Source organism: Trachemys scripta, chromosome 20 (assembly GCF_013100865.1).
Source record: "Trachemys scripta elegans isolate TJP31775 chromosome 20, CAS_Tse_1.0, whole genome shotgun sequence".
Taxonomy (NCBI): domain Eukaryota; kingdom Metazoa; phylum Chordata; order Testudines; family Emydidae; genus Trachemys; species Trachemys scripta.
The window spans coordinates 11797037-11821474 of record NC_048317.1 but is presented as its reverse complement, the minus strand read 5'-3'; the positions used below and the strand labels follow the sequence as shown (position 1 = coordinate 11821474).

Genomic DNA, 24438 nt, shown 5'->3' with positions numbered 1-24438 from the left:
TGTGTGAAGAAATATTGAAAATTTTCTCTTGAAAACAGACACTTTTCAGGGGAAATTTTCATTTTCTCAGTATCCAATTTTCCGCTGATCAATGGTTTCAATGGAAAATTTTCCACCAGCCCTTCTGAGCAGCTTACAGCTGAGATGGCCCCGGCAGGATTTCCTTTGGATCCTGCTGTCTAGGGTTACCATATTTAAAAAATAAAAAAAAGAAGACCCTCCACGGGCCCCGGCCCCCCCCCCTTCCCCATCCCGGCCCCAACTCCGCCCATTCCCCACCCCAACTCCTCCCATTCCCCGCCCCTTCCCCAAAGTCCCAGCCCTAACTCCCCCTCCTCCCTCCCAGCCACGCGGAAAGGGCTGCCCCAGTGCTACCGGCTTCACGGTTTGCCGGGCAGCCCCCAGACCCTGCGCCCCCGGCCAGCACTTCCCCAGCGCAGCTGGAGCCCGGGAGGGGAAGCGGCCAGCCGGGGGTGCAGGGTCTGGAGGCTGCCCGGCAAACCGTGAAGCCGGTAGCGCTCGGGCTTCAGGCAGCCCCTATGCCTCCGGACCCCAAGCCGCCGGCTAGGTACTTCCCCTCCCGGGCTCTGGCTGCTGTGCTCCTCCCCTGACTCTTCGGCTCTGTTTAAGAGCTGAGCTGCCCGAGCGCTCCAGCTTCGGGCAGCCCCCTTACCTCCGGACCCTGCACCGCCGGAGCAGAGCAGCTGGAGCCCGGGCGGGGAAGTGCCCAGCCGGTATTTTTCCTGGACATGTTCGGCTTTTTGGCAATTCCCCCCGACGGGGGTTTGATTACCAAAAAGCCGGACATGTCTGGGAAAAACCGGATGTATGGTAACCCTACTGCTGTCCCTTGACTCGGCAGTTGATGCTAAGCGACACCAGATGTTCCTCCTCATCTCTGGGGTTGAGGACATGTCTTCTGCAGGGTTCTCAGGAGATGTGTGGCCATCAAACCCACAACCCCTGCTGGGATGCTGCCTGATCAGGGCTCAAAGAAGAATTAGATAAGTTCATGGAGGATCTATTCTTCATTAGCTAAAATGGTCAGGGATGCAACCCCATGCTCTGGATGTCCCTAGCCTCTGACTGCCTGAAACTGGGAGCGGATGACGGGATGGATCACTCGATGATTGCCTGTTTTGTTCATTCCCTCTGAGGCACCTGGCGTTGGCCACTGTAAGAAGACAGGATACTGGGCTAGATGGACCCAGTATGGCCGTTCTTATGTTCTCTTGTGAGCTGAATGTGCCATGCCAAGCTGCGCTGTAGTGGAGAGAGGGTTAATGTTGCTTCTCCTCCCCCTGTGACAGGACCAGGGTGAGTTGGCTCTTCACCTGGCTGTGCGTTATGCAGACAAGTCCTCCCTCCCGCTGGTGGACTTCATCATTCAGAATGGGTAAGCCTCACCCAGGGAGGAGGGCAGGTGACAGGCGGCAGGCTGACATCCATAGCATCTTGGGCTGGGAATATGTCAGGTCTCATAAGCTAAGCAGGTGCCGGCCTGGTCAACGCTGGGAGGGGAGGCTCCACACAAAAAATCCGTGTGACTTAGAGCTCTCCTGCCTGGGAGACCCACTGTGCTGCTGGAGGTGTATTCTCCACTGGGTTCAGGCCTTCATCACCTGCATTTGAAGGCGGTTAATCAGAAAGCTGGTGGGATTTGCAGCTGACCCTAACATGGGAGGAATTGCAAGGACAGAGGATTAATGCAAAGGTACCAAGTGAGGTTAGAAATTGGGGCAGAAAATAACAGAGATTTGATTTAGAACAAATCACGGGGGGGAGGGACTAATCCAAAAGGCAGATGATAATGCAGGGAAGGGGGAGATGTCTGGAAACTGGGGGTGGTGGAAGAGAGACCTGACATAAGATCTATCCAGTAAGTTGTCCACTGGCCCGTGTAATTATGGGCTGGCTCCATGACCGTATTCTACAATGGAGCACAAAGGTAATTGCTCTTCATGTGACCCCAGCTGGAATTCCGTGCTCCTCGTTCTCAGCATGAGAAGGCTGAAGCCGGACTAGAAGGAATTTGGAGAACAACCATGTCAGGAACTGGGGAGGGAGAAGGACTCTCTTGACATAGTTCCCCTATGTGGGAACAAAAATCTCACTGCTGTTGACTGGCAGCGCACCTTTCATACACGGATCTCAGTGTCCCTGATTCTCCCATCCCCCACAAGAGGCAGGTAGGAGCCTTCTCCCCATTTTAGAGATAGGGAAACTGAGGCACAGAGTGGGGCAGTGATGTACTTAAGTTCAAGCAGGTCAGTGGCAGGGCTGGGAATAGAACCCACATCTCCTGACTCCCAGACCCCCAACTAGGCAGCGCTGTCTCTCTGGTGGGAGATGTTCTTTGCTGCTGCCTGCGTCTTCAACTGCCTTTGCCTGACTGTGCAGGGGGAACGTGGACAAGGCAACTCCGGATGGGAACACGGCTCTGCACTACAGTGCTCAGTACAACCAGCCCAACTGCCTCAAGCTACTGCTGAAAGGGAAAGCAGCCATAAACACAGGTAGGGAACGTGGGGTAGATGGGGCAAGGAGCGCAGCCAGAGGGAGGTTGGAGGGGAAGCCATGCGATGCTCCAGCCCTATGGAATTGTGGTGGGAGGAGGGAAATCAGAACAGATTTTAAAATGGGGCTATCTGGATTGCTCCCAAAAATTTTATGGAAGAACAAAGGGGCCGGGGCCAGCCGGTGTCTAGCTCTCTGTCCTAGGTCCTTATCTGACTCCCCTTACTGTTGTATCTGAGCGTGTCAAAATCTGTAATGTATTTGTCCTCATAACAGCTCTGTGAGGTAGGGGAAGTCCTGGTATTCTAATTTACAGGTGGGGAAACTGAGGCACAGAGCAGGGAAATGACTTGCCCAAGGTCTGTAGCAGAGCCGGGAATAGAACCCAGGTCTCCCAAGTCCCAGGCTAATGCCTTAACCACTAGATCATCCTTCCTCTGTCTCTTGTCTTAATACACATTCCACCCTGCAGGGAGACTGGAAAAACTACAAAGATTATCTTGTGCTTAACACAGCACCTTCCATCGGAGGGTCTTCATGCACCTTATTAACTAAGGAATACAGTGCACAGGAAGGAGATAAGTAGCATTATCTCTGTGATACAAATGGGGAAACTGAGGCACGGAGCAGGTCCGTGGCAGAATAGAACTTGGGTCTCTTGACTCCATGTCCAGTGCCCTATCCACTACAATGATTCCTCGTTTTTATTCTAACAGGTTATGCATAATCCTTCTCTACACATTAGAACCAGGTCAAACTGGTTTTGTGTGTGTAATAGAGATGCTAACCCATATTTACCACCTAGTCACAACCAGTTTTGGAACATTTCTTAGTTTTTAAACTTTTAATTGACTTAAATCACTGTAAAACCTTTAAAGGCTATTATGCAGTGATCGGTCTTGTATTGTGGTGTTCTGAATTTAATAGGACTCTTTTCAATCAATTCCTCATTTAATTTCAGCACTGGTCTAATGTCATTATTCCCAATTCAGTCACTTAGCATTTAGTTAATGCCACTTTTACAATACCTTGCACTTCATTCAATATTGTCGACTTAGAAACATTTACGGAGTTTTGCTGTTCCCCTTCAGCGTCACTTTTTTATTTTGGTTTCTTTTTTAATCATTGATTAGACTAGAGGTTAATGACCGAGCGGCTTGCTTTGTGGAGTGTGTGTATTTGGTGAGCTGTAATATATGGCTGTGTCTTCACTTCACAGTTAGCTGCGGCTTCACACACACACACACACACACCCTCTGACCTCAGTATGCTTTAAACCCAGGCTCTCTGGCCCACCTGGGGGTGGGTTAGCCCAGGCACTCCTTTCCCTCAGGCTGGAAGGGTAACCTTCCCACTTTGCAATATGGATGCAGGCTAACCCCCTGGAGTGCTAAGAGTCCTCCAATGCCTTCCCACAATTGCCCCCATGTGCCTAGAAGGGCAGACAAGTTCTCCCACAGTTCCCAGGGAAAGAATGGTAGAGCGGCTCAGCTTACTGCAGGATAAAGAACCATGGGATGTGCTCCCAGAAGTCGCAGGTTGCGTCTACACTGCAAAGAATACCTTCGCACCAACCAGTCTCAGACTGGCTCAACTGACTCGGCGCTCACGCTATGGGGCTAAAGATAGCAGTGTAGATGTTCCCACTCGGGCTGGAGCCCAGGCTCGGAGACCCTCCCCCCTTAGAATCATAGACTCTCAGGGTTGGAAGGGGCTTCAGGAGGTCATCTAATCCAACCCCCTGCTCAAAGCAGGGCCAATCCCTAGACAGATATTTACCCCAGATCCCTAAATGGCCCCCTCAGGGATTGAACTCACAACCTTGGGTTTAGCAGGCCAATGCACAAACCACTGAGCTATCCCTCCCTTGCTGGGTCCTCTCAGAGCTCGAACCCTAATGTCTACACTGTGATTTTTATAGCCCCATGGGCCTGAGTCAGTTGACCCGGGCCAGCCACGGCCAGGCCATGGGCCTTGTATTGCAGTGAAGATGTACCCGGTAACTCGGGCAGGGCTTTGCAGTGAGGCTGCTCACACCCCAGGTTAAGCTAGCCCGGGTGCTGATCACCTGCGTTAACTCTGAAGTGAAGACTTTGTGAGTGAGGGAGACATGCACTAAAATTGGTCTACCTGCACTTGTTGTACTGGTTTAATACTATTAGGGATATGATATTTGTAGGGACATAATTAGACCAGTACAACCCCTAGCATGGTGATACTGGTATAGAGGTGCCTTATGCCGGTCCAGCTTATCCCCCTTCTTGTAGAGGACCAGTATGATCGCATCTGTACAGGTATAAGTGCGTCCACACTGTGAGGCTTGTCCTGCTTTAAATACACAATTTTAGCTATTCCAGTATATATCGACAAGTCCCAAAGTTGGGCCTATCCAGAATTCTGGTACCCGCTGAACTATTTCAGATTGGGGTATGATTTTTTTTTTTTTTTTTTTTTAACCAAAATAGCCCAATTGATCCAACTCTTCGTGTGAACGCAGTTATATCAGTATCCCAGTGCCGTTACACCGGTATAGCTTATTCCGATTTGGGAAGAGGAACGGCTAGGCTGGCGTGAACGCCTTTTATACCAGGATGACTGCAGTGACCACATTGCTACAGCATTATTGTCACAGAGGTACAGTTTGGGGTGTAGACAAGCCCTGGTCGTATCTCGCGTGTTAGCCAGGACTCAGATGGAATGACCATACAGGAGATTCTTTAGTGAGGCTGCAGGACACAGACAGACCCTGTGGTGCTCTCTGGCGCTTTAATTTCTAGCCTGTGCTGCCTATTTCCCGCCAGACAGGGTGTTTCTAAGTCCTGGCCTGGACCACCCAGCTGCGGAAGGGAATGCTGACCACACAAACATCCGTTCTCCATTTAAATTGATGTTAATAGTAAAGGATTTAAACCGTATCGTGACGATTTGTGTGAACGTGTGAGAATAGGGGGAAATGTTTACATGGGAGGTGGATCTGAGCCATGAAGTTCAGATCCAGAGACGTAGTTTGAGGGTCAGGGTTGCTGGAACAGGGGGAGCCAGGGGGCCATGGTCCGATCACTTTTTACCATCTGCAAGCGATGGGGGGAGGAGAAGGTGGAGAGGAGCAAGCTGGGGGGGGGGGGGGAGGGCGGGGGGGGGGGAGGGAGGGGGCGGGGGGGGGCCTGGGGGGGGAAGAGGTGGGGCCAGAGTTCGGATGCCGTTAGCGCCCTCCATTTTAGGGAGCTTCCTCCACTCCTGTTGAGGGTGGGAAGGTTGCTCAGAGCTGGGGATCCGATTCTGGCCCATTCTACAGAGTCATAGAGTTTAGGGACAGAAGGGACCCCCAGATCATCTAGAGAGACGAGGCTTATTTATAGAGCTGGGCAGGAATTTTTCAGCAAAACCCCTTTTCATTGGCAAATGACAATTGGTCAAAACCAAAACGGGGCGTGGGAAAGGGACGGTTTCGATGACGTTCTTGTTTCAAAATTTTTTTTTTTGAAAGTTGAAACATCGCCTTTTATCATTTAAAACCAAATTCCGTTTTTCGGGTCCTGGTGCCTATTTTGTTCAGAAATTTAAGTTAATTTATTGCATTTTAAAAAAAAGCAAACACCTTTTTATAAAAAGCTCGAAAGAGAATCGAAACATTTCTCTTGATCCAATCTGAAGTATTTTTTTGGATTTTCAGTCTGTGGAAATTTGAGATTTCAAACCCCCCCCTTCCCCCTTGATTCGGGGTGGGGAATTTTTTTTTAACAAAATCTCAAATTCTCCTGGGACGTGAAACTCGTTTCCTGCCTGGTTTTAGTTATTGACCCCAAGGCTGCGTGGAACAGAGCAGGAGCAAACTCATGCAGTTACCCACTCACTGGAGCGTGTTATGGGGGTGCAGAAGAGCTGGGCTCGGTGCAGGCTGGTTTAATCCTGCCCGCCGTCTCCGGACGACAGTCCAAGCACAGAAACGGCCCTGAGCCTGGTGGTCAGATCTGGGGCCCTCTCTGATTCAGGGAGCGGTGGCTCAATGGGGCTTTGGTTTTCACTGATCTGCGTTGGGCATCCCTTTGCGCTGGGGGGGGGCGAGAGCGAGGGGTGCTCTTGCAGGAGGGGCCCTGGTAACTCATCCCTGGCCTCCTCTGCAGTGAATGCAGCAAGCGAGACGGCCCTGGACGTAGCAAGGAGGCACAAACACCTCGAGTGCGAAGAGCTGGTAGGTCGAGCGCTTTGTGTTCACGGTAACGTAGGCCGGTTGCTGCGGGGGGAGGGGGAAGGGGATCTGCTGTCGGGGTGGGGAACAGGCGCTTGGGACGGGGCAAGGATGGAGGTGGGCAGAATGTGGGGTAAGGTCCTTTCCTGGGCTGGAGATGGGAGGAAGCAGGGTCCCTGCTGTCGAGCCTGGATGACTCCTGCCACGGGGCAGAGAAGGGAGGCAAGTTTGGGGGTACTGTGCCATGGGGGAGGGGTGGGTCGAGGGCATGCAGGATGGGAGAGGATCAGGGCTCTGCCGAGGAGCTGAATCTTCCCCTCGCACCCCAAATTTCTGGCAGCTTGAGCAGGCACAGGCCGGGAAGCTAAACCTGCAGGTGCACTTGGAGTACAACTGGGAGGCCTCTCAGGAATACGCCTACGACAGCGAGGAGGAGCTGGAGGAGAAGGTACTGCTCTCCCGAGCAGCGTGTGCGTGCGTCCCTGGCCTCCGCCAGGCTGGGGTTCTGGGATGGGCAGAGCCCTTCCTGCCAGGCCCAGGGCCACCTCCCTACAGGGGCAAGCGGGACTCCTACCCTCGTGGCGGGTCTTGGGGTCCCCAGCAGTGAGAGTCCCTTCGTTACTCCTCTGCCTCTAGCGTGAGGGAATCTTGCTGGTGGTAACTGCCACCAGCCTCTCGAGCATTCCTCGCCGGGCACCCGAGTCCCCTTAGAAGCATTTGACTGTGACACCCAGCTCCTGACGCTGGCTACTCGCAGGAATCCCAGACGCTCTGCCCCCAGAGAGCAGGGGGCCTTAGTTTTTAACCTTAAACCACTGCCCCTGTGTCACACACGCAACGTGTAATGGAACCAAAGCAGGTTTATTTGAGAGAGAGAACGGAGATTCCCCCCCTGGAAACAAGACCGAGTGATCGAAACAAATGGTTACCTTGCAAAACAAAATCAGCAAATGCAAACCAGGGCTTCCACTTCTTAAGAGTTCCCTTTCCTAGCAAATAAAGGAGATGTCCCCCCACCCCACAGTGCAATCTGTTGCAGAGCTGGCTGGCTTCATGGGAACCAGGATCCAAACTTTCCCAAAAACCAGCCTGGCTCTCTGGCTTGCGCACTAGCCCTGCACATTGCCACGTCAAGCCAAGAGCAGCGGAGGAACCCGGCACCTGGATGGCCGGACAAAGAGCAGCAGAAGCTAGGTTCCTTTAACATAGTGGGGAGGTGATTATGCTGAGCACCTACATGATGGGCACCAAGCTCCTGAGAGGGGTGGTTTTGCTGAGGGTCTCTGGGCAGCAGCAAGGAAGCAGTGGTTGTTTTTTCCACCCCCATCCAGCTGAGCCCGCTGCAGCGATCCTTCAAGTCCACGTCGTCCCCAACTACGGGCCAGCCCGCCCTCGTCCCCCAGAACCGGTGGAGCTGCACTGGCATGGACATCAGCAACAAGACCTACGAGACCATCCTGGTCCCCTCGCGGCCCATCCAGCGGCGGTCACAGAGCGAGGAGATCCCCCCACCGCTGCCCATCAAAAACCCGACCAGAGGTGGCTCCAGAACCAAACCGGGGCAGAGCCCAGCAGGTGAGCTTGTCCCCCCCTCAGCCAGGCCAAGGGAGGTCGATAGCGCTGGTGAGAGCAAAGCTCTGAAGATCCGTCCCTATTGGGAACAGGATTTATCCTCCAGCCAAGCTTTCTGCTTTGCCTCAGGCCTGTGGGACTCTGGGACCAGCTGGCCCAGGAAGGGTGGAGGCAGCCCGGACACTGGAGAATAACTAGGGATGTTAGTTCTCTTGTGTCCCAAATACAGCTGAGGTTTGGGGGGGAGTTTCAGGGCTGGGGAGAAGGTCCCGGCTGGTTCTTAGTCTGACCTGGCTTGGCCATTCCTGGAAAGGGCTCTGCAGGCCACGCGTGCCATGACTCCGCTCCCCAATGGGAAATCAAAACCGCGGGGCACTCAAAGGCCAAGCAAACGCATGGGGAGCTCTCTGCTGGGGCACATCACTTCCTGATCTCCCGTACCCTCTGTCCCAGATCGCCCAGAGCTCCCGCGTCAGGCCTCCGAGCCCCAGTTCTCTGCGTCGTCAGAGGCACCTGCCTGTCGACACCTGTCCACATCCAGCGCTCCCAGCACCTTGGACGGCTGTGCTTCCCGGCCGCCGTCCACCTCCCGAAGCCCCCCGGAAGCCAGACGCACAGTCTACTGGGAAACCCGCTCAGAGACCGAGAGCGGCAGCCAGCGGAGGACGTCGGAGACCAATCAGACAACAGCCCAGCAGCCTGCTGCTGGGACGTCACCGGAACAGGGGCAGATAACCCCAGTCAAGTTCAGGTAGGAAGAGGACCCCCTGTGGGATAGGAGCGCCCCCTAGTGGCGGGAGAGGTGTTGGATTACCTGGGCAGGGTTTTGCACCATTGACAGGGGAGTTTGCACAACCTGCTAGATGTGATGGCGTTGATCAGCTCAGGAGGAGCCCAAATTGCACCCCAAGGGCCAAACGATCCAGGGTTTGGCCCTTGGATGCCTTTCCGCCACATGGGGAATTCTTCACGGGAAAGGGATGAAACAGGCGAAACCCTGTGTCCGTGCAACTTCCATATCATTGCAAATATTCAGCCCTATCGCTCCCCTGGTGCAACAAAGCTGGTTCTGGTGGGACCCGACTGAGAATGTCAATTCAGGACAAATTGCTTAGAACAGGGCAATTACAGCCCAAGGCTGGGGTTTCTTTGCACACCAAGGCAAACCAAACCAGCCAGACAGAGAAGACTTCGGTTTTACCCCACTGGCTAACCACTAGTCACACCAGCAATTCCCTTCGACACTCCAGTTTCCCAGTATCACCACCAGTGCCACTCGTTATGGGGACAAAAGGTTATGAAAACCAACACCCCAGTAAAAGAAAAGAGGTTCTCTCGATCCCAAAGAACCAAGCCCCAGACCCAGGTCAATATACAAATCAGATTTTACCCACAAATCACGCTGTTGCCAATCCTTTAGAATCTAAAATCTAAAGGTTTATTCATAAAAGGAAAAAGATAGAGATGAGAGCTAACATTGGTTAAATGGAATCCGTGTTATACAGTAATGGCAAAGTTCTTGGGTCAGGCTTGTAGCAGTGATAGAATAAACTGCAGGTTCAAATCAAGTCTCTGGAATACATCCCCAGCTGGGATGGGTCATTCAATCCTTTGTTCAAAGCTTCAGTGTAGACAGCAAAGATCTTCCAGAGGTATGAAACAGGATTGAAGACAAGATGGAGATGAGGTAGCTGCTTTTTATAGTCTCTTTCTTTGTTCCAAATACAAGCATTTGGGCACTAAAGAAAAAACCTTAGAGTTCTGTCCGTAGGCATGTCCCTGCATACCTTGCTGAGTCACAAGGTGTATCTGCCTTCTTTCAATGGGTCAATTGTATCTCTGATGGCCCTTAATGGGCCATCAAGCAGGCTAGGCAGAGCTGACGCTAAATTGTCTGGGGTGTCACCCAGAAGCATAGCACAAGTTTGAAATACAGACCGTATAGAGCCAATATTCGTAACTTCAACTACAAACATGATACACACATACAGATGGCATAATCAGAAAATCATAACCTTTCCATAGATCCCTTACACGACAACCTTTGTACAACATTTGCTGCAAATATATAACAGTGGTTGCAACAGTGATCTATACGGTTACAGATTCTGTCAATAACGTCCCACTGGGCGGCTTGTTTGACCCCGGCACTGCTGTGCAGTCCTGCAGCTGGTGCTGTTTAGTGGGGAGCTGGGGTTGAAGGAGGGGAGAAAAAGCCATTGTGGAGGGGAAGGTGTGGGGGCTCTGTGGAAGAAACCATTGGCTAGAATAAGTCCATGCTTTGGAGGGGGAGCCCACTGGGGTCTCGTGGTGGGCGGAGAGGGTGGGAAACATCCCATCTTCCTGATGGTTTGAAGCAACCCCTCACCCCTCTGCCCTCAGCTCAGAAAGCACCCGGTCTTACCGGCGGATCAGCGGCGGCTCGGTGGGGAAATCCTCCGGCTTGGCCATCTCCCCGCAAAGCTCGGGCTGCCCCGAGGACTTGCCTTCCAGCAAGGCGCCGAGTCCAGTACAGAACACTCCCCCTGTACCCATGCCCAGGAGGTTTGCTCCGGTAAGTCACACGGGAAGGGGGCTGGTCCCTGTCTCTTTGTGGCTCCACTGCCCGTCTCTGTGGCTTTGATTTTTTTTTTTCCCCAGCTACTCTCACATTCCCTTGCCAGCTGTGAAATTTCCTGTGACCACTCCCTCCCGCGCCAATGTATGTGCCCATCCCCCTGCTCTGCCTGTCTGATTTGGGCTCCCTGTTGGAGTGAAGGGTGCAGCTGTAACCCACTGATCAGTGTATGTTACGTGTCCCTGATCTACAGAGGATATGGATCTGTCTCTCTCTAGCCCAAGTTGCAGAGACTCCGGCTTGGTCTACACCACATACTTACTTTGGTGGAACGACGTCCCTCGGGTGTGAAAAATCCACCTCCCTGAGCAACGTAGTGAAACTGACCTAACCCGCTGTGTGTACGGTGCTATATCGGCAGGAGAGCGTCTCCCACCGATACAGCGACTGCCTCTCGCGGAGGTGGCGGTGTTAAGCCGAGGGGAGAGCTCTCTCTCACCAGCCATGCTGTCAATTCGTAATGTAGACCTGCCCTCCCAGGTTTAGATCCGGAGGTCCCCGGTTCAGTTCTCCTATGCGTCCGTTAAGATGGTGGCCATCACCGCGATTCCAGATGTGTGTGGGGTGTTTGGGGCTGGTCCTCACTCCTGCAGATGGGCGTGGCTTGTTAACGAAGGGCTGGTGGCCGGCTGCGTGCCTCCTGGGAGGAGAGAAACTGGTCCTGCTGGGCCTACCTTGGAGGATGAGGCTGGGGCACTTACCGCCTCAAAGGGAGTAAAATCCCCATGTGCCGTGGGGCTTGTGGAGCAGATGCTTCACCCATTACGCTGGGGCTGTGGAAATCCTGGCTACAACGGCCACAGGCTGAGCTGGGAATCTTCTGGGCACGGTTGTTACCGTGGCTACAAACCGATTGGGAAAGGCTGGGTCAGGGAGGGGCGGGCAAAGGGGAAAGAAGGGATAGGGGGGGGGGGGGAAGGGGGTTGGGGCGGGGGAGGGGGGGGGCAGGCAGGGGCACGGTTCTTTAACCCGATGTGCCCCCACACCATGGACACCCCCCACCCGGTGATGCCTTGGAGCAATGCATAGCTGGGGGGGGGGGGGGGTTGGGAGCCTTAGCAGCAGGCGCTATGGAGACATGTGCCGTTTGCTTGCGCAGGCCAAGGTGAGGCAGAAGAGGGCGATGGCTCTGGTGGACTGCAAGGGGGAGAGGGCCCGGGAGCTGACCTTCTCCAAGGGCGAGGTGATCGTGGTGACCCGGGAGGAGGATGAGCAGACCTGGGTGAGTGCGGCCGCTCTGCGGCTCCTTGGACTACTGGGCTAGGCCCCGGCTGGGGAGCCCAGGCCCCGGGTTCTAGCCTTGGGGCCGAGGTTCTTGTTCCTCTGTCCCGGTCCCCTAGGAGGGTGCTAGATCAGGGCCCAGGGGGCATTAGATGAATGTTTAGGGGATGCTTCTGCTTCCATCTCCACTGACCCCTCTGGTCTAGGGTGACCAGGTGTCCGGTTTTCGACCGGAACACTTGCTCGAAAAGGGATCCTGGTGGCTCCGGTCAGCACCACTGACTGGGCCATTAAAAGTCTGGTGGTGCTGCGGCGCTAAGGCAGGGTAGTCCCTACCTGGCCTGGCTGGCACCGGAAGCAGCCAGCAGGTCTGGCTCCTAGGCAGGGGGCCATGGGGCTGCGCGCGCTGCCCCCGCCCCGAGCACCGGCTCCGCACTCCCATTGGCTGGGAACCGGCCAATAGGAGGTGGGGAGAGGACGATGCCTGCAGGCAAGAGCAGCGCATGGAGCCTCCTGGCTCTTCCTCCCCCACCCCCCGCTTAAGACCCGGATCTGCTGGCTGTTTCCAGGGTGTGTGAATCATGGTGCCAGGGTGGGCAGGCAGGCAGCCTGCCTTAGCTCGCCACTGACCGGGAGCCGCCCAAAGTAAGCCCATGCGCCAACCCCCTGCCCCCCCCCCCTCAAACCCAGAGCACCCTCCTGTACCCCAATCCCCTGCCTCAACCCGCAGCCCCCTCCCGCAATCCGAATCCCTCGGCCCCAGCCTGGAGCCCCACTCCTGCACCCCCAAACCCCTCATCCCCAGTCCCACCCCAGAGTCCGCACCCCCAGTCGGAGCCCTCACCCCTTCCCACACCCCAACTCCCTACCCCAGCCCGGAACCCCCTGCCACACCCTGAACCCCTCATTTCTGGCCCCACCCCAGATACCCCCAGTTAGAGCCCTCACCCCTTCCTGCACCCCAACCCCCTGCCCCACCCCAGTGAAAGGGGGGGAGGGAGGGTGAATATAGTGAGTAGATGGCGGGGCCTCGGGAAAGGGGTGTGGCCTTAGGGCAGGGTTGGGGCTAGGATGTTCAGTTTTGTGTGACTAGAAAGTTGCAACCCTACTCTGGTCCCTGGGGGACAGAGCTGATGCACTCACAGTCCCCTCCTCACAGCCCCCAGCTAGGAATTGTATTGGGGGCAGAGATGTGTGGTCTCAGGATCCCACCTGGGGTGCAAAGGCCACCCCCATTGCCTGCCTTGTATATCTGTGAATCTTCACACTTCTCTCCCCCACTCCCCTAAGCTCTCTAAACCAGGCACCCCAACTCCTTCCTGCACCTTCTGAGTGGGGAGCCCCCCTCGGCACCTCTCGGCTCTCATCTGCTGCCTTCTGCCCTGTCTCTCAGGTCGGCTTCATTGAAGGAGATGGCTCCAGGACGGGCGTCTTCCCTGCCAGCTCCGTCCACCTCTTGCAAGAGTGACCGGCTGGTTTTTCCTTTCCCCTCGGAGCCGGCGCGAGCTCTCGGCGAGCGGGTGGGGGGCAGGGCTGAGCGCTCGCTGCCCCACCACCAAGGTGTCAGGACTTTGTGCTCAAGCCGCTCCACAAGGGGATCACAGGAGCAGAGGCCTGTTTCTTGCTTCCCTTCCCACCCTCCAGTCTGGACCTTGAGGGTAATGGACGCTAGGGCATGTACTGTGTTGAGGCTTGGGTGGAATCAACCTCCCCCCCCCCCCCCACCATGTGCTGGTCCATTTAGCCTCTTCACCGAGACTAGTTCCTTTTCCTGGACGGAGAGGCGGCCGGGCATCCCACCCACCCATCGCACCAGGACCAGTGTCTGTCTCTACACCCCCGGCTAGGCCAGCTCACCCCAGTCTTGCAGCTCACTGGATGAGCTGGACAACGGGATTCATCGTCTTCGCTGCCTCGGTCAGGGGGAAGCTGATCAACGGGGAAGGCTTGAGGCTCTGGTGGAATTTGCAACCTCCTCCTGCAGAGTTGGGGAGGGGCAGAGGAGCCGATAGGAAATGGACAGAGAACGGACAGCCTGCTGCACCTGCTCTCCGCTCTGCATGCCTCGGTTTCTGCCATTTGTCTGCTCCATAACGTTTGTGGGCTCTGTGGGGTCGTCCCCTCCTCGGGGCAGGGGTAGGGTTATGGCTGGGCCAGGGAAGGGAGTTCTGTTTGGCGCCTGGATGCCTCTCATCACGTTCCCCCGGGATCAAAGTGGGAGCTGGGAGTTCCAGCACTCCAATACTGGGTAAGGGGTAGGGGCCGGGCGACGCTCCACTGGCCTCAAATGTCTGTATTGAAGGAAAGAAAGGAGGAGGCAGATCCCAAACTTTGTGTTCTTCTTCCCAGGCCAGGAGAAGGCGGCCAGCCCCTTGTGGGCGACTAGGAACAGTCGCCACGTGGCCATGCAAGGCGCACCGCTCTCCCTGTTATTTCCTACGGATCCATGGCAGGACGTGGCCCATCAAGTCCCGATGGGACTTGCCCCCGCCAACGCCGGGCATCTCTCCTGGCCTCCCCCTCCCCTCCACAATGCCCCCAGCCAATGAACAATGCTGCGCAAGGGAGAAAGGGGGGATTACCCTACACCTCGGAGACATACAGGCGTCTTTCTCTGCCTAATCCTGGCATAACTGGCCCAAGCCGATAACGGCTGATAAGGGGAGGATAAAAAGCAAGTCTCCTAGTGCTGCGTGTGTTATCCTAGAAGCCTAGAAATTAGAGATGGGGAAGCCAGATGAAGCCATCCAGACTGTTCCCTCCCCCACCAGGGGGGTGCGCTTGGACAGGGGGGCTCACTACAACGGATCCTCCAGTGGTGTTTCCATTGATTCAAGTGCTGCTCTTTCCCTTGGGCTGCTCTTTGATGTCAGAGAGTTGTCTCCGGACACTGTCTAAATTCCCCCTTTTGCGCCACTTCATCCCATTCTCTCCTGCCTCCTCCTCCAGAAACAACCCCCTCCACCCCTAGCATTGGCACAGGGCTGGCTGACTGCCCATGGTATGCCTCAGGGTGTTCACCGTCCCTGCCTTTTAATAACAACAGCGAACGCCTAACGCTTTTCATCGGTCAGTCTCAAAGCACTGTACAGAGGAGGTAGACTTCATAGAATATCAGGGTTGGAAGAGACTTCAGGAGGTCATCTAGTCCAATCCCCAGACAGGTTTTTGCCCCAAATCCCTAAGTGACCCCCTCGAGGATTAAACTCACAGCCCTGGGTTTAGCAGGCCAATGCTCAAACCACTAAGCTTGAGTAGCATCATCCCTGTTTTACAGATGGGGAAACTGAGGCACACAGCAGGAGTAGTGATTTACCCAAGGTCATCCAGCAGTGAATTCTGTTCACGTGTTTCCCGGACTGCTCCGAACCCTCAGGTTCCGCTTATTTAAAAGTAATTGAGACAGTTGCTTTTTGGCCTGTCATTCTGAATCTCTGCGTTTTCCCCATCTGCATAATTTGCAGGTACCATTGACGGCCGCCCTAGCTCAGCACGCAACTAGCATGATACCTGGCCATTCAATAGGGCTGCTGCTTGCATGCCTGAAGTGATTTTTTTAATAGCAGTTAAGCCCGGAAAGGAATCCTAGAATATCAGGGTAGGCAGGAGGTCATCTAGTCCAACCCCCTGCTCAAAGCAGGACCAATCCCCAACTAAATCGTCCCAGCCAGGGCTTTGTTAAGCCTGACCTTAAAAACCTCTAAGGATGGAGTTTCCACCACCTCCCTAGGTAGCCCATTCCAGTGCTTCACCACCCTCCTAGTGAAAACGTTTTCCCTAGTATCCAGAAAGGACCATTAGATCATCTACTCTGAGCTCCTGTGTATCCCAGGCTGTCAGTTTTCACCCAGCTACTCCTGTGTTGAGCCCAATAACTAAAGCATTTCAGTCCTCAGGCACCTAAGCTGACGTGTGCTGCGGGCAGAGAACAGGCAGGACCGAAGTGCCCCAGTGCCCGTGGTGCCCTGCAACGGCAGGGCATTGGTTAGGTGGGAGAAGTGCTTTAAGTCTTGGCAGGATCGGGGCCCAGATCGTCCGCTTGAGAAAACCTAGCCCTCGATGGTTGTTTTTTAAAAAAGGGGTTAGAAATGGTTCCCTTTTGCAAATCAAGCGAAGGGGATCGGTAGTGCAGAGAGCTCATTCTGGGTCAGACCTGACCCACAGACCAATTTACGCCAAGGGTTTACCCCCCCCCCCCAAAGCCCCTGTGACTTGACTGTGGCCCCCTTCAGCTTTTGTCTGTTTCCCGCTTTAGGAGATGAGTCTTCTGTCCTATGGGTTTCATCACCCTCCTGCTTCACAGAGACCCACCTCTTCTTGGGAGGCCGCTCTGTTTCTTTGGCTCTGATCCGGCTTTCCATCCCCTTTCCCTTACAGGAAAATACTTGAAGGAAATAAAGGGAGCCAGATGGATGCCTTGTCCCCGACCCTAATAGGAGTCCAGTCCCTGGATCTCTCCTTGGTCCCCTCGCCTTTGTCTATAGCAGGGTAGGATATCTCTAGGCAGAAATCCTACAGCAGGAGACTGTGGTGTTCTGATGGGCACGGAGAAGGAAAAGCTAGTTTGTCAAGTGGCTTTTCCCACCTTCTTCCTAACCCTGAAACTGTGAAATATTTTTTTTTATAAATAGGAAAGAGGTCTCTATTGGCCCGCCCATGTAGTGCCGGGCTCGAATTGGAGGTAGGCCAGGTAGATTTCAATCACCCATAACGCCGGGCGGACTTCAGATCTGGTTTGGCCTGACCTAGACAGAGGCCATTGAGTGCAATGACTAGAAAGAAGGCTCTTGATGGAGGTGGCTGGACAAGAGATGGCCCCCTGTGGTTCTCCCGGGGTGCCTAGTCATTTAGGTGCTGGTTTAGATCTGATGAGGACCCCACCGCCAGAAATTGTGGCGGGGAAGGGAGACGACTGTAATTTTGGGGCTCAGGCGTAGGCCCATCTCCGCTTTGAATGTACAGATTTTGGGGGTTTTTTTGCCTCTGGCTCCTTTCCCGTGGGTCTAATGGTTATACAGAGACCCATTCTAGCCTCTGTCAGGCATACATTTTAAATGGGGTGGGGTGCTTGTTTGGTTGGCTTCTGCAATGGTTTACTGGGACCAATGCTTCTGACCCGTATGAGCCTCCCTCGTGATTTGTTGTCCCCTGTGATCAAGTTGCGTTTTATAATTGTCAATGGGTTTTTAGTGGAATAGCTCATCTCAAGATGGTCTTTTTTTTTTATTCCCCCCCCCCAATTTCTAATAAAATTGATTGTTTTTTTGGTAAGTGGAAGTGGTTCTGTGTGATATGTGACAGCAGCAGTGGTTTTCCATAGGTGTTAATAGACCAGTGATGGGTGAGGTATGAATATTTATATACAATTAATAATATCGTAGTAATACAAAGCCTCATCCCAAAGCGCTGGACACACTAGGTATAGAAATCGCTTCACCCACAACTGAAATGCAGCCACTTCTGGAGTGGAGTCTGGCAGCTGTTTAACAGGTGCACAGCACTTTAAGACAGGAATGGGAAGCGTATTGTCTTCTGTTGAACTGTAGGGGCGAATAGAGGGAAGAAGAATGGAACAGGCTGGAGTTGGAAGCTGGAATTGGGCTGGGATACTCTTGTGGGATTTCTGATGCCCCCGAGTGGTTTTATATCCCCTCCACTGTAACAGCACCTCATGGGGTGTTAGTTCAGTATTGACTCTTTCCTCCTATGGTGCATTTGCAATTGGACCCAAGTAAAGGGTTTATTTTAGTGACTATTCAGATTAGATTCCTGCTGATGTGAGTTTATTTTCCTGGAAGTGGCGGAATCCTTCCCCTTGGCCTCCTAGACAAAAATACGTGAAGGAATTTTTGAGTCGTCTCTCCGTATAATTCTTGGTGTCAAATTGCATAAGGGAATCTGTCCAGGGCAGCAACTCTGTGTGTGTTCCCACCTGCCTTTTTCGATTTGGATCAGCCATTTTATACCCAGCTTTCCTGACAACCCGGAAAGGGACTGCTTGGCTGCACTTTGCATTTACCCTCAGGAGTAAAACTAAAGATTTACAGATGGGGCAGGTCTGACTTTTTACTTAAAGAGATACTCCTCTTTAAAACCACCCCAAATCCTCTTTCCAACAGCCCGCTGGAATGTTACCCCTAGAAAAACTTTTGAACATCTTGACTGAGATTTAAAAAATAAAATCCCCAACGTTCAGCTCCTAAATTTTCAAAAGCAGCCAGCAATTTTGCATGCCTGTTGTTACCTGACTTGAGACAGCTGAAGAGGGGCAGAACTAAAAAAAAAAAAAACGCTAAGCACCCACCCTCTGAAAATCAGGGACCCTTTTGAGGTCTGTGAGGGTGGCTGCCCAAAATCACTAGTCGCCCTTCAACATTTGGACCCCAAGGCCCCAATTCAGCAAAGCATGTTTGGAGTCCCCTTCAATGAGATTTAAGAATGAGCTCAAGTGCTTTGGCGAATCCGAGCTAATATCTTCATTAAGGGCACCTCTGCGCTTCGAGCTCGGGGGGGTCGTTCTCAGCTCAAAGTGCAGATTTTGCTTCATCTGCCTGACTTTCAAACACTCTGAGCCGCTCACTGACTGCAGCGGGGGCCGGTGGGCCCTTGGCACTTTTGAAAATGAGGCTACTGCTATACGTGGACTTAGGAGACCTTGTTTTTTGAAAACTTGGATCTGACTTTAATTCTCACCCTTGATGCTGTTTTCTTTCTGCAGTCCCCTCGGCTTGAATGCTATACATCAAACAGATCTGTTCCTAATCTGTTTCTGTTCCTAATCAGTTTCATTTTTACCCTCTCTAGTCAGTTTCATTTTCTGGTTCTCTTGCTGCAGCCCAGTGTTGTTGTTTTTCAACACTGCAGCAACCTCTAACTCCTCCCCCCTGCATTGCTACATGAAAATGTTTCTAGTCCCATATGTCTGCCCTCCCCCACCCCCATCCCTGGCTCCCCTTTTGAGAAAAGAAACCTTACATTTTGAGCCCTGATGCTACCTCCCTGTGCCTCTTTAAGCACTAAGGCATGGCACCGGTTTTCATCTCATACATACACACCCCCTCCTCTGGGCTGGTGTTAGGAAACTGGCAGACTCCAACCGCCTAAGCTGTGCTCTAATTACCTAAAAATGCTAAGCCTGGAGGGTCATTACGAACTTGAATTTGAAAAATAAACATGGGGAGGGGGGAAAAGTCAAACCAGAGAATTAGTGGCACTGTCTAAAACCCCTGGCTCGTCCTCCTCTCTCTGTTTTGCACACTGATCACCATGTCCAGCATCCTGTCTCCACGGTGAGCTTATGCTTCAGAGCTAGGAGAAACCCAAAGTTGGCCTGTGGTGGAACACTGGCTGTGGACTGCAGGACAATTCCTTCCTGACCCCTCATAGCTGATCAGTTTGTGCCTTGAAGCATGGGATTTAATTACCAGGACTAGTCAAAAAATTTCCCCCTAAAACTCTTTTTGATGGAAAACTGGGATTTTGGCTAAATGATTTTTTTTTTTCCACAAAAGGTGTCCGTTTTTTGAGGAAATTTTGCATTCATTTCTTCAAAAAGTCCAAACACCGGACATCTGAACCATTTCAGTTTTGATACACTGCCATCGTGCCTCATGTGAGTTGTAGTTTGTGCGACCTGCTGCGCAGACCCATTGTAATGGTCAGTTCCTGTCCCAAAGACCTTAAACAACCTAGTTATTTACATACAGAACTGCAACTGTCATTATTAGCCTTACAATTAGGCTCTTTGAAAGGATTAGCTGCTACTTTGAATAAGAACAGCCTGCTCCCTGGGCTACAATAAAATGACATGCATCACCCAACCCTCATGCTTCAGGACAGATGTTGGTCACCAGCTGGGGTCAGGAAGAAATTTCCCTTCGCTCAATGGGAGACGGTTGCACTGGGGCCTTTCGCTGAAGCACCAGGCCGTGGCTCTGTAGGCTGCAGGATCCTGGATTAGAAGATCCGTTGCAGTGTGGTAAGCCGGTTTGGGGGGAAATTTCCAGCCTGGGTTTATGACTCCACGAGCCCAGCGGTCGATGGAGCGTGCCAACAGGTGGGGGCTTGGTACAATGCAGACTTTCAGAAGCCGTGAAGGCCATGCCCTACCCTGACTGTGCACAGCCCCCCCGCCCCCAGCTCTGTTCCCAAAATTCCCATGTCCTGGTGGCATCTCCAGCAGCTCCTGCTCCCCTCTGGTCCAGGCCCAGTGTTTTGTCCGTGTGGCTGCGGTAGCCTGCAGGGGGCTGCGAGTCTGGCCCTTGGGCACCGCTCCTGCCCCGGCCGCTCACACACGAGGGCACCGCCTGCGTCCACACGCGCCGGGCCCAGCCCCGGCTCGGCCCGCGGCTCGCTCCATTTAGCCCGTCCCCCGGGTGCTGTTCCGGCTGCATGTGGCAGCCCCACGGCCACGCCCCCGTCTTTGCTTTCGCTCTTTCGCTCCCGTTTCTTCTTTTTCCGCCCCCGGCCCCGCTAGGCTGTCAGCGGCCCCGCGACCGACACTTGGAGCAAAAGTTCGACCAGCCCCCCCCATACCGCCCCCCTACACACCCACTTCCCCCCCACACCCACCTCCCCCCCTACACACACACACACACACACTCCTCCCCACCCCCTACACACCTATCCCCCTACACACACCCACACCTCCCCCCCTANCTCTCTCTCTCTCTCTCTCTCTGTGTACGAGCAGGGTAAGAAAAACCAAAACAGTGTGTGTGTTTAAACTTTCCTTGGATCGTGTGTGTGTGTTTGTTTAGTTTCTCTACTTTGCAGCTTGGATCTGTGTGTCCAGGAATGAAGGACAACCCAAACGGGGTGTGTGTCTGTTTAAAAGTTGCAACTTGGATCTGTGCAGAACAAGAGAACCTCCTGGATAAATCCTGCTGATAGAGGGAGGAAGGGGCTGTCTGGCGGGTCTCTTCCAGCGGATTTGGCCTAGGGACCTGCTGACAGCACTTGCTAAAACAGCCCGATTCTGATTTTCTCGGGGTTCAGAGGCTCACCAGCTCCCTCGAGGAAGGGGTGCCCAGCACCTCTGAAAATCAGGCCGTCAAAGCTTTGCCCCCCCCCAAAATGTCAACTTTGGTGGCGACATGTGAAAACAACAAAGTTTCTGATAGCCTGATCCTTTGGACTTCAGCCGTCCAGTCTAACCCAATCCTCCTTGATTCCTCTGTGCATTTGAGCTGTTGCTTTCCTTGGGCTCCTGACTGTATTTTCATGTTGCCAGGGTTTGGTCGCATGAAAAGCGGGGTTTTCAGCCCCACCCATGTGTGGGGCTTTCTGATTGTCCTTCATGGCCCTCTCCCTGCCCCCAACACCACCCCGGCTCCAGGGCCGGGTTTGGAGAGGGGTAAAGAGTGGGCGAAAGCGACAGGAATCTGAACAGGGCAAACCCAATCTCAGACTGGGGCTCGTCCAAAGAGACTGGGCTGGGGAAAAGCAAAAATGGCCAGGAAGGGCAGGGAGGAGGGGAAGGAACTGGGAGTCTAAACCTTTTTCACAAGAGAATGAAATCGCGCACCAGATTTCAGAACAGGGCCTTAGATAAAGTAAACCGTTTAGTGTAGGAACAACCGGCCTGATCCTTCCTGTGCATCCGTCTTGTCCTGGGGAAGGTCTCCTGGCTTCCCCTGATTTACTCTTCGGGGCCAGCTCCTTAGCTGGTGGAGCTCTCGGTTGCAGTGAGGCTACCCCCATCACGCTGGCAGGGCATCTGTGCCCTGACTGGCACCCGTGCAGTGCAATCAGGCTCTGGTGCAGTGTGCAGTGGAGGAGGGGCTGGTGCATGAAGTTAATATTTTACTTTCCTTGCGACCTTTGCCTCAGTGGAGTGTAATTAACCCCCTCTGGCTCCCTCCACCCCCCATCAATGTGTACATTCAGCTGGGAGCATTAGCGCTCAGCTGTAAGGTTGGGCCTTGCATTGGCTCTAGGGCAATCAGGTGCCAGAGCACGGCTTCCCATTGCTGAATGGAGGGCACAGGCCCTGCACGCTGGTGAAGTATTGCACCCAGCAGCGCTGCCCTTCCAGCATAATACCTGGTGGGTGTGGCCCTGCCTGCAAATGGGTGGGTGGGGGGGGCTGTTTATATAAGGGGAAGTATGTTAAAATATTTCCCCACGTGATATGGGTTGCACCACAGAATCTGTTAAGGAGCTGCTAATTGCTCCAGAGTCCCTGGAGAGTTTCTCTCTCGGAGGGCGTTGCTTTCTCCTTTGCACTGCAGGGCCTGATTCTCCATTGCCCTGCTCCTGGTGGTGGTGTTTTACACCAGGGCAAAGTGGGTGTAAAGGGCCACTCCGAAGGGTAGTGCTTTGCCTTTGTTTTGCACACGGGCAAATGGCTGCAGAAGGCCTGCAGACTGGGCCTCCAATCGGCACCTTCTCCAGGTCTCCCCCGGCTGTGGTGGAAGCACCAGAGGAACCAGTCTTTTTCCCCCCATGTTGTCTGGAGGGGACCACGAGCCATTGTCCCAGGCACCCTTCACACTCGGAGGCTGCTCGACTCCAGCACTCAGTGTGCCTGGCCCAGGCTGTGGGCGTATGTTCCCTGGGATACCTGTGGGGTCTGTATCATTTCTAGCTGGGGACAGACCTCAAGCCACTTGCACTGTTCAGGAACAGTGAAGCCAAGGCGCCGTGTAGCTGCCCGTGGTATCTTATGTGTCTAACTGAGAGAAACCTATTGCTGATACATACTTTAGTGGCAACTTGTGGCTTACCTTCAGGGCCGGCTCCAGGCACCAGGTTGGCAAGCAGGTGCTTGGGGCGGCCACTCCGGAGAGGGGCTGCAGGTCCAGCTATTCGGCGGCAATTCGGCGGACGGTCCCTCATTCCCGCTCGGAGCGAAAGACCTTCAGCTGAATTGCCGCCACAGATCGCAATCACAGCTTTATTTATTTATTTGGCTGCTTGGGGTGGCCAAAACCCTGGAGCCGGCCCTGCTTACCTTGGTGCTCCATCGACCCCCACAGATTGGTCAAAGGCTGTGAGAGGCCATTCTAGTGCCAGGCTCAATGCAGAAATTAGAGGGACTGAAATATGCCCCAGTGCTGTGTGCAGTTGCAATCAGTATCCAAGGGTGGCCCAATTATCTGGTCTCCCACAGCCAGCTCTACACAATAAGAGAGGAGACCTCTCCAAAGCCAAACATCTGAGTACATGTTGCAGTACCTTTTAGGAGGACGTAAGGGAAAGCGTACATAGGGAACCCTGACCATCCGCTGCTGGGAGCAGCCTAGAGGCACATGGGGTGAGGCATGAAGCAGCTGTGAAAACACAAGGTAGATGCCTGGGTGTCTTTCAGAAGGACCAGAGAGACACAACTGAAAGGACCGCTCCTACCCAAAGCATTAGCCAATAGGCCTTGGAAGTGAATGTCACTAGATCTGCGTGGAAAAAAGGGATTTGGCTTTCGAGGAGTTGCTCGCCAATCCAGCTTCATAGCAGTCTTCTCACTAGACCAAGAGGTGACAGAAAAAGAGGTCTGGCCCCAGAAGAATCAACCTCCTCCCGCAGCTCACACCTTGCCACGCTTTTGGCATGCCATGATTTCAGGCGTGTTGCTTCCAGGCTCTAGCACCAACAAATGAATGGACTTCCGGTTCCGATTGCTCTGGTGGTTACAACAAAAACGACCCCATATGAGTTCTGCTAGACTATGGGACAACCCCTGTCAGTGACCAGAGTAACTCAGTCGCTTATGGGTTGACCTTTCAGAACAAAGCTGCCCCATACAGGTAAATCTTTGTCCTCACTGGCCCTGCTTGTAAAGATGTGAAGCTTAGAGATGCCATAGCTAAGAAGTCTCGAAGCTCTCTTCTCTAACCTTGAAAATACAGCTGAAAACTTAACCAAGCTTAAACCACAAGACCCAGTACTACTGATAAGACTGGATGGGGAAAAAGTTGGACTGCCCCAGCAATGAACCTGAACCCCATGATCCTACCTGCAGGAGACTGATCAAGTGGCTCTGTACAGAAGAAATAGGCAGTAGGATGGTTACGGGTGACCCCAGTAGTGGTGGTACCTGTGTCATGTACATCACAGCCCTAGTGAAAGGAGAGAATCTTGCGGGGCAGAGACCTAACCCCACTGAGCAGGACTCTACACCTTTGGGATCAAACCGTCCGTAAGGCCAGGGGACCAGCAGATCTGCCTGAGTTGCACCTAGAAGAGGAAGCCAGGCCGGGGGAGAAAATTTTCCCACCCAAAAATGAGCTTCCTTCAAAAATATTTTTTTTCTCCCTGGGAAGATCTCACTGTTAATGACCTTCTTTGGGGGGGGGGGGGGGAGAAATGTCAGTTCAAAATGAAA

At 53.5% G+C, this 24438-nt stretch overlaps 1 protein-coding gene across 1 annotated transcript in view; it reads left to right on the top strand.

The window, feature by feature from the left end:
- The window catches only part of ASAP3 (ArfGAP with SH3 domain, ankyrin repeat and PH domain 3), a 63533-nt gene extending 48215 nt beyond the window's left edge, over window positions 1–15318 (top strand). Inside the window, exons 18-26 of the mRNA XM_034754117.1 lie at window positions 1311–1396; window positions 2401–2516; window positions 6642–6709; window positions 7047–7154; window positions 8038–8281; window positions 8732–9029; window positions 10661–10832; window positions 11995–12117; window positions 13510–15318. Coding sequence (XP_034610008.1) covers window positions 1311–1396; window positions 2401–2516; window positions 6642–6709; window positions 7047–7154; window positions 8038–8281; window positions 8732–9029; window positions 10661–10832; window positions 11995–12117; window positions 13510–13584 — 1290 coding nt within the window. The 3' untranslated portion in view covers window positions 13585–15318. The remainder of the gene's footprint in view (window positions 1–1310; window positions 1397–2400; window positions 2517–6641; window positions 6710–7046; window positions 7155–8037; window positions 8282–8731; window positions 9030–10660; window positions 10833–11994; window positions 12118–13509) is intronic.
- Window positions 15319–24438: the final 9120 nt, after the last annotated feature.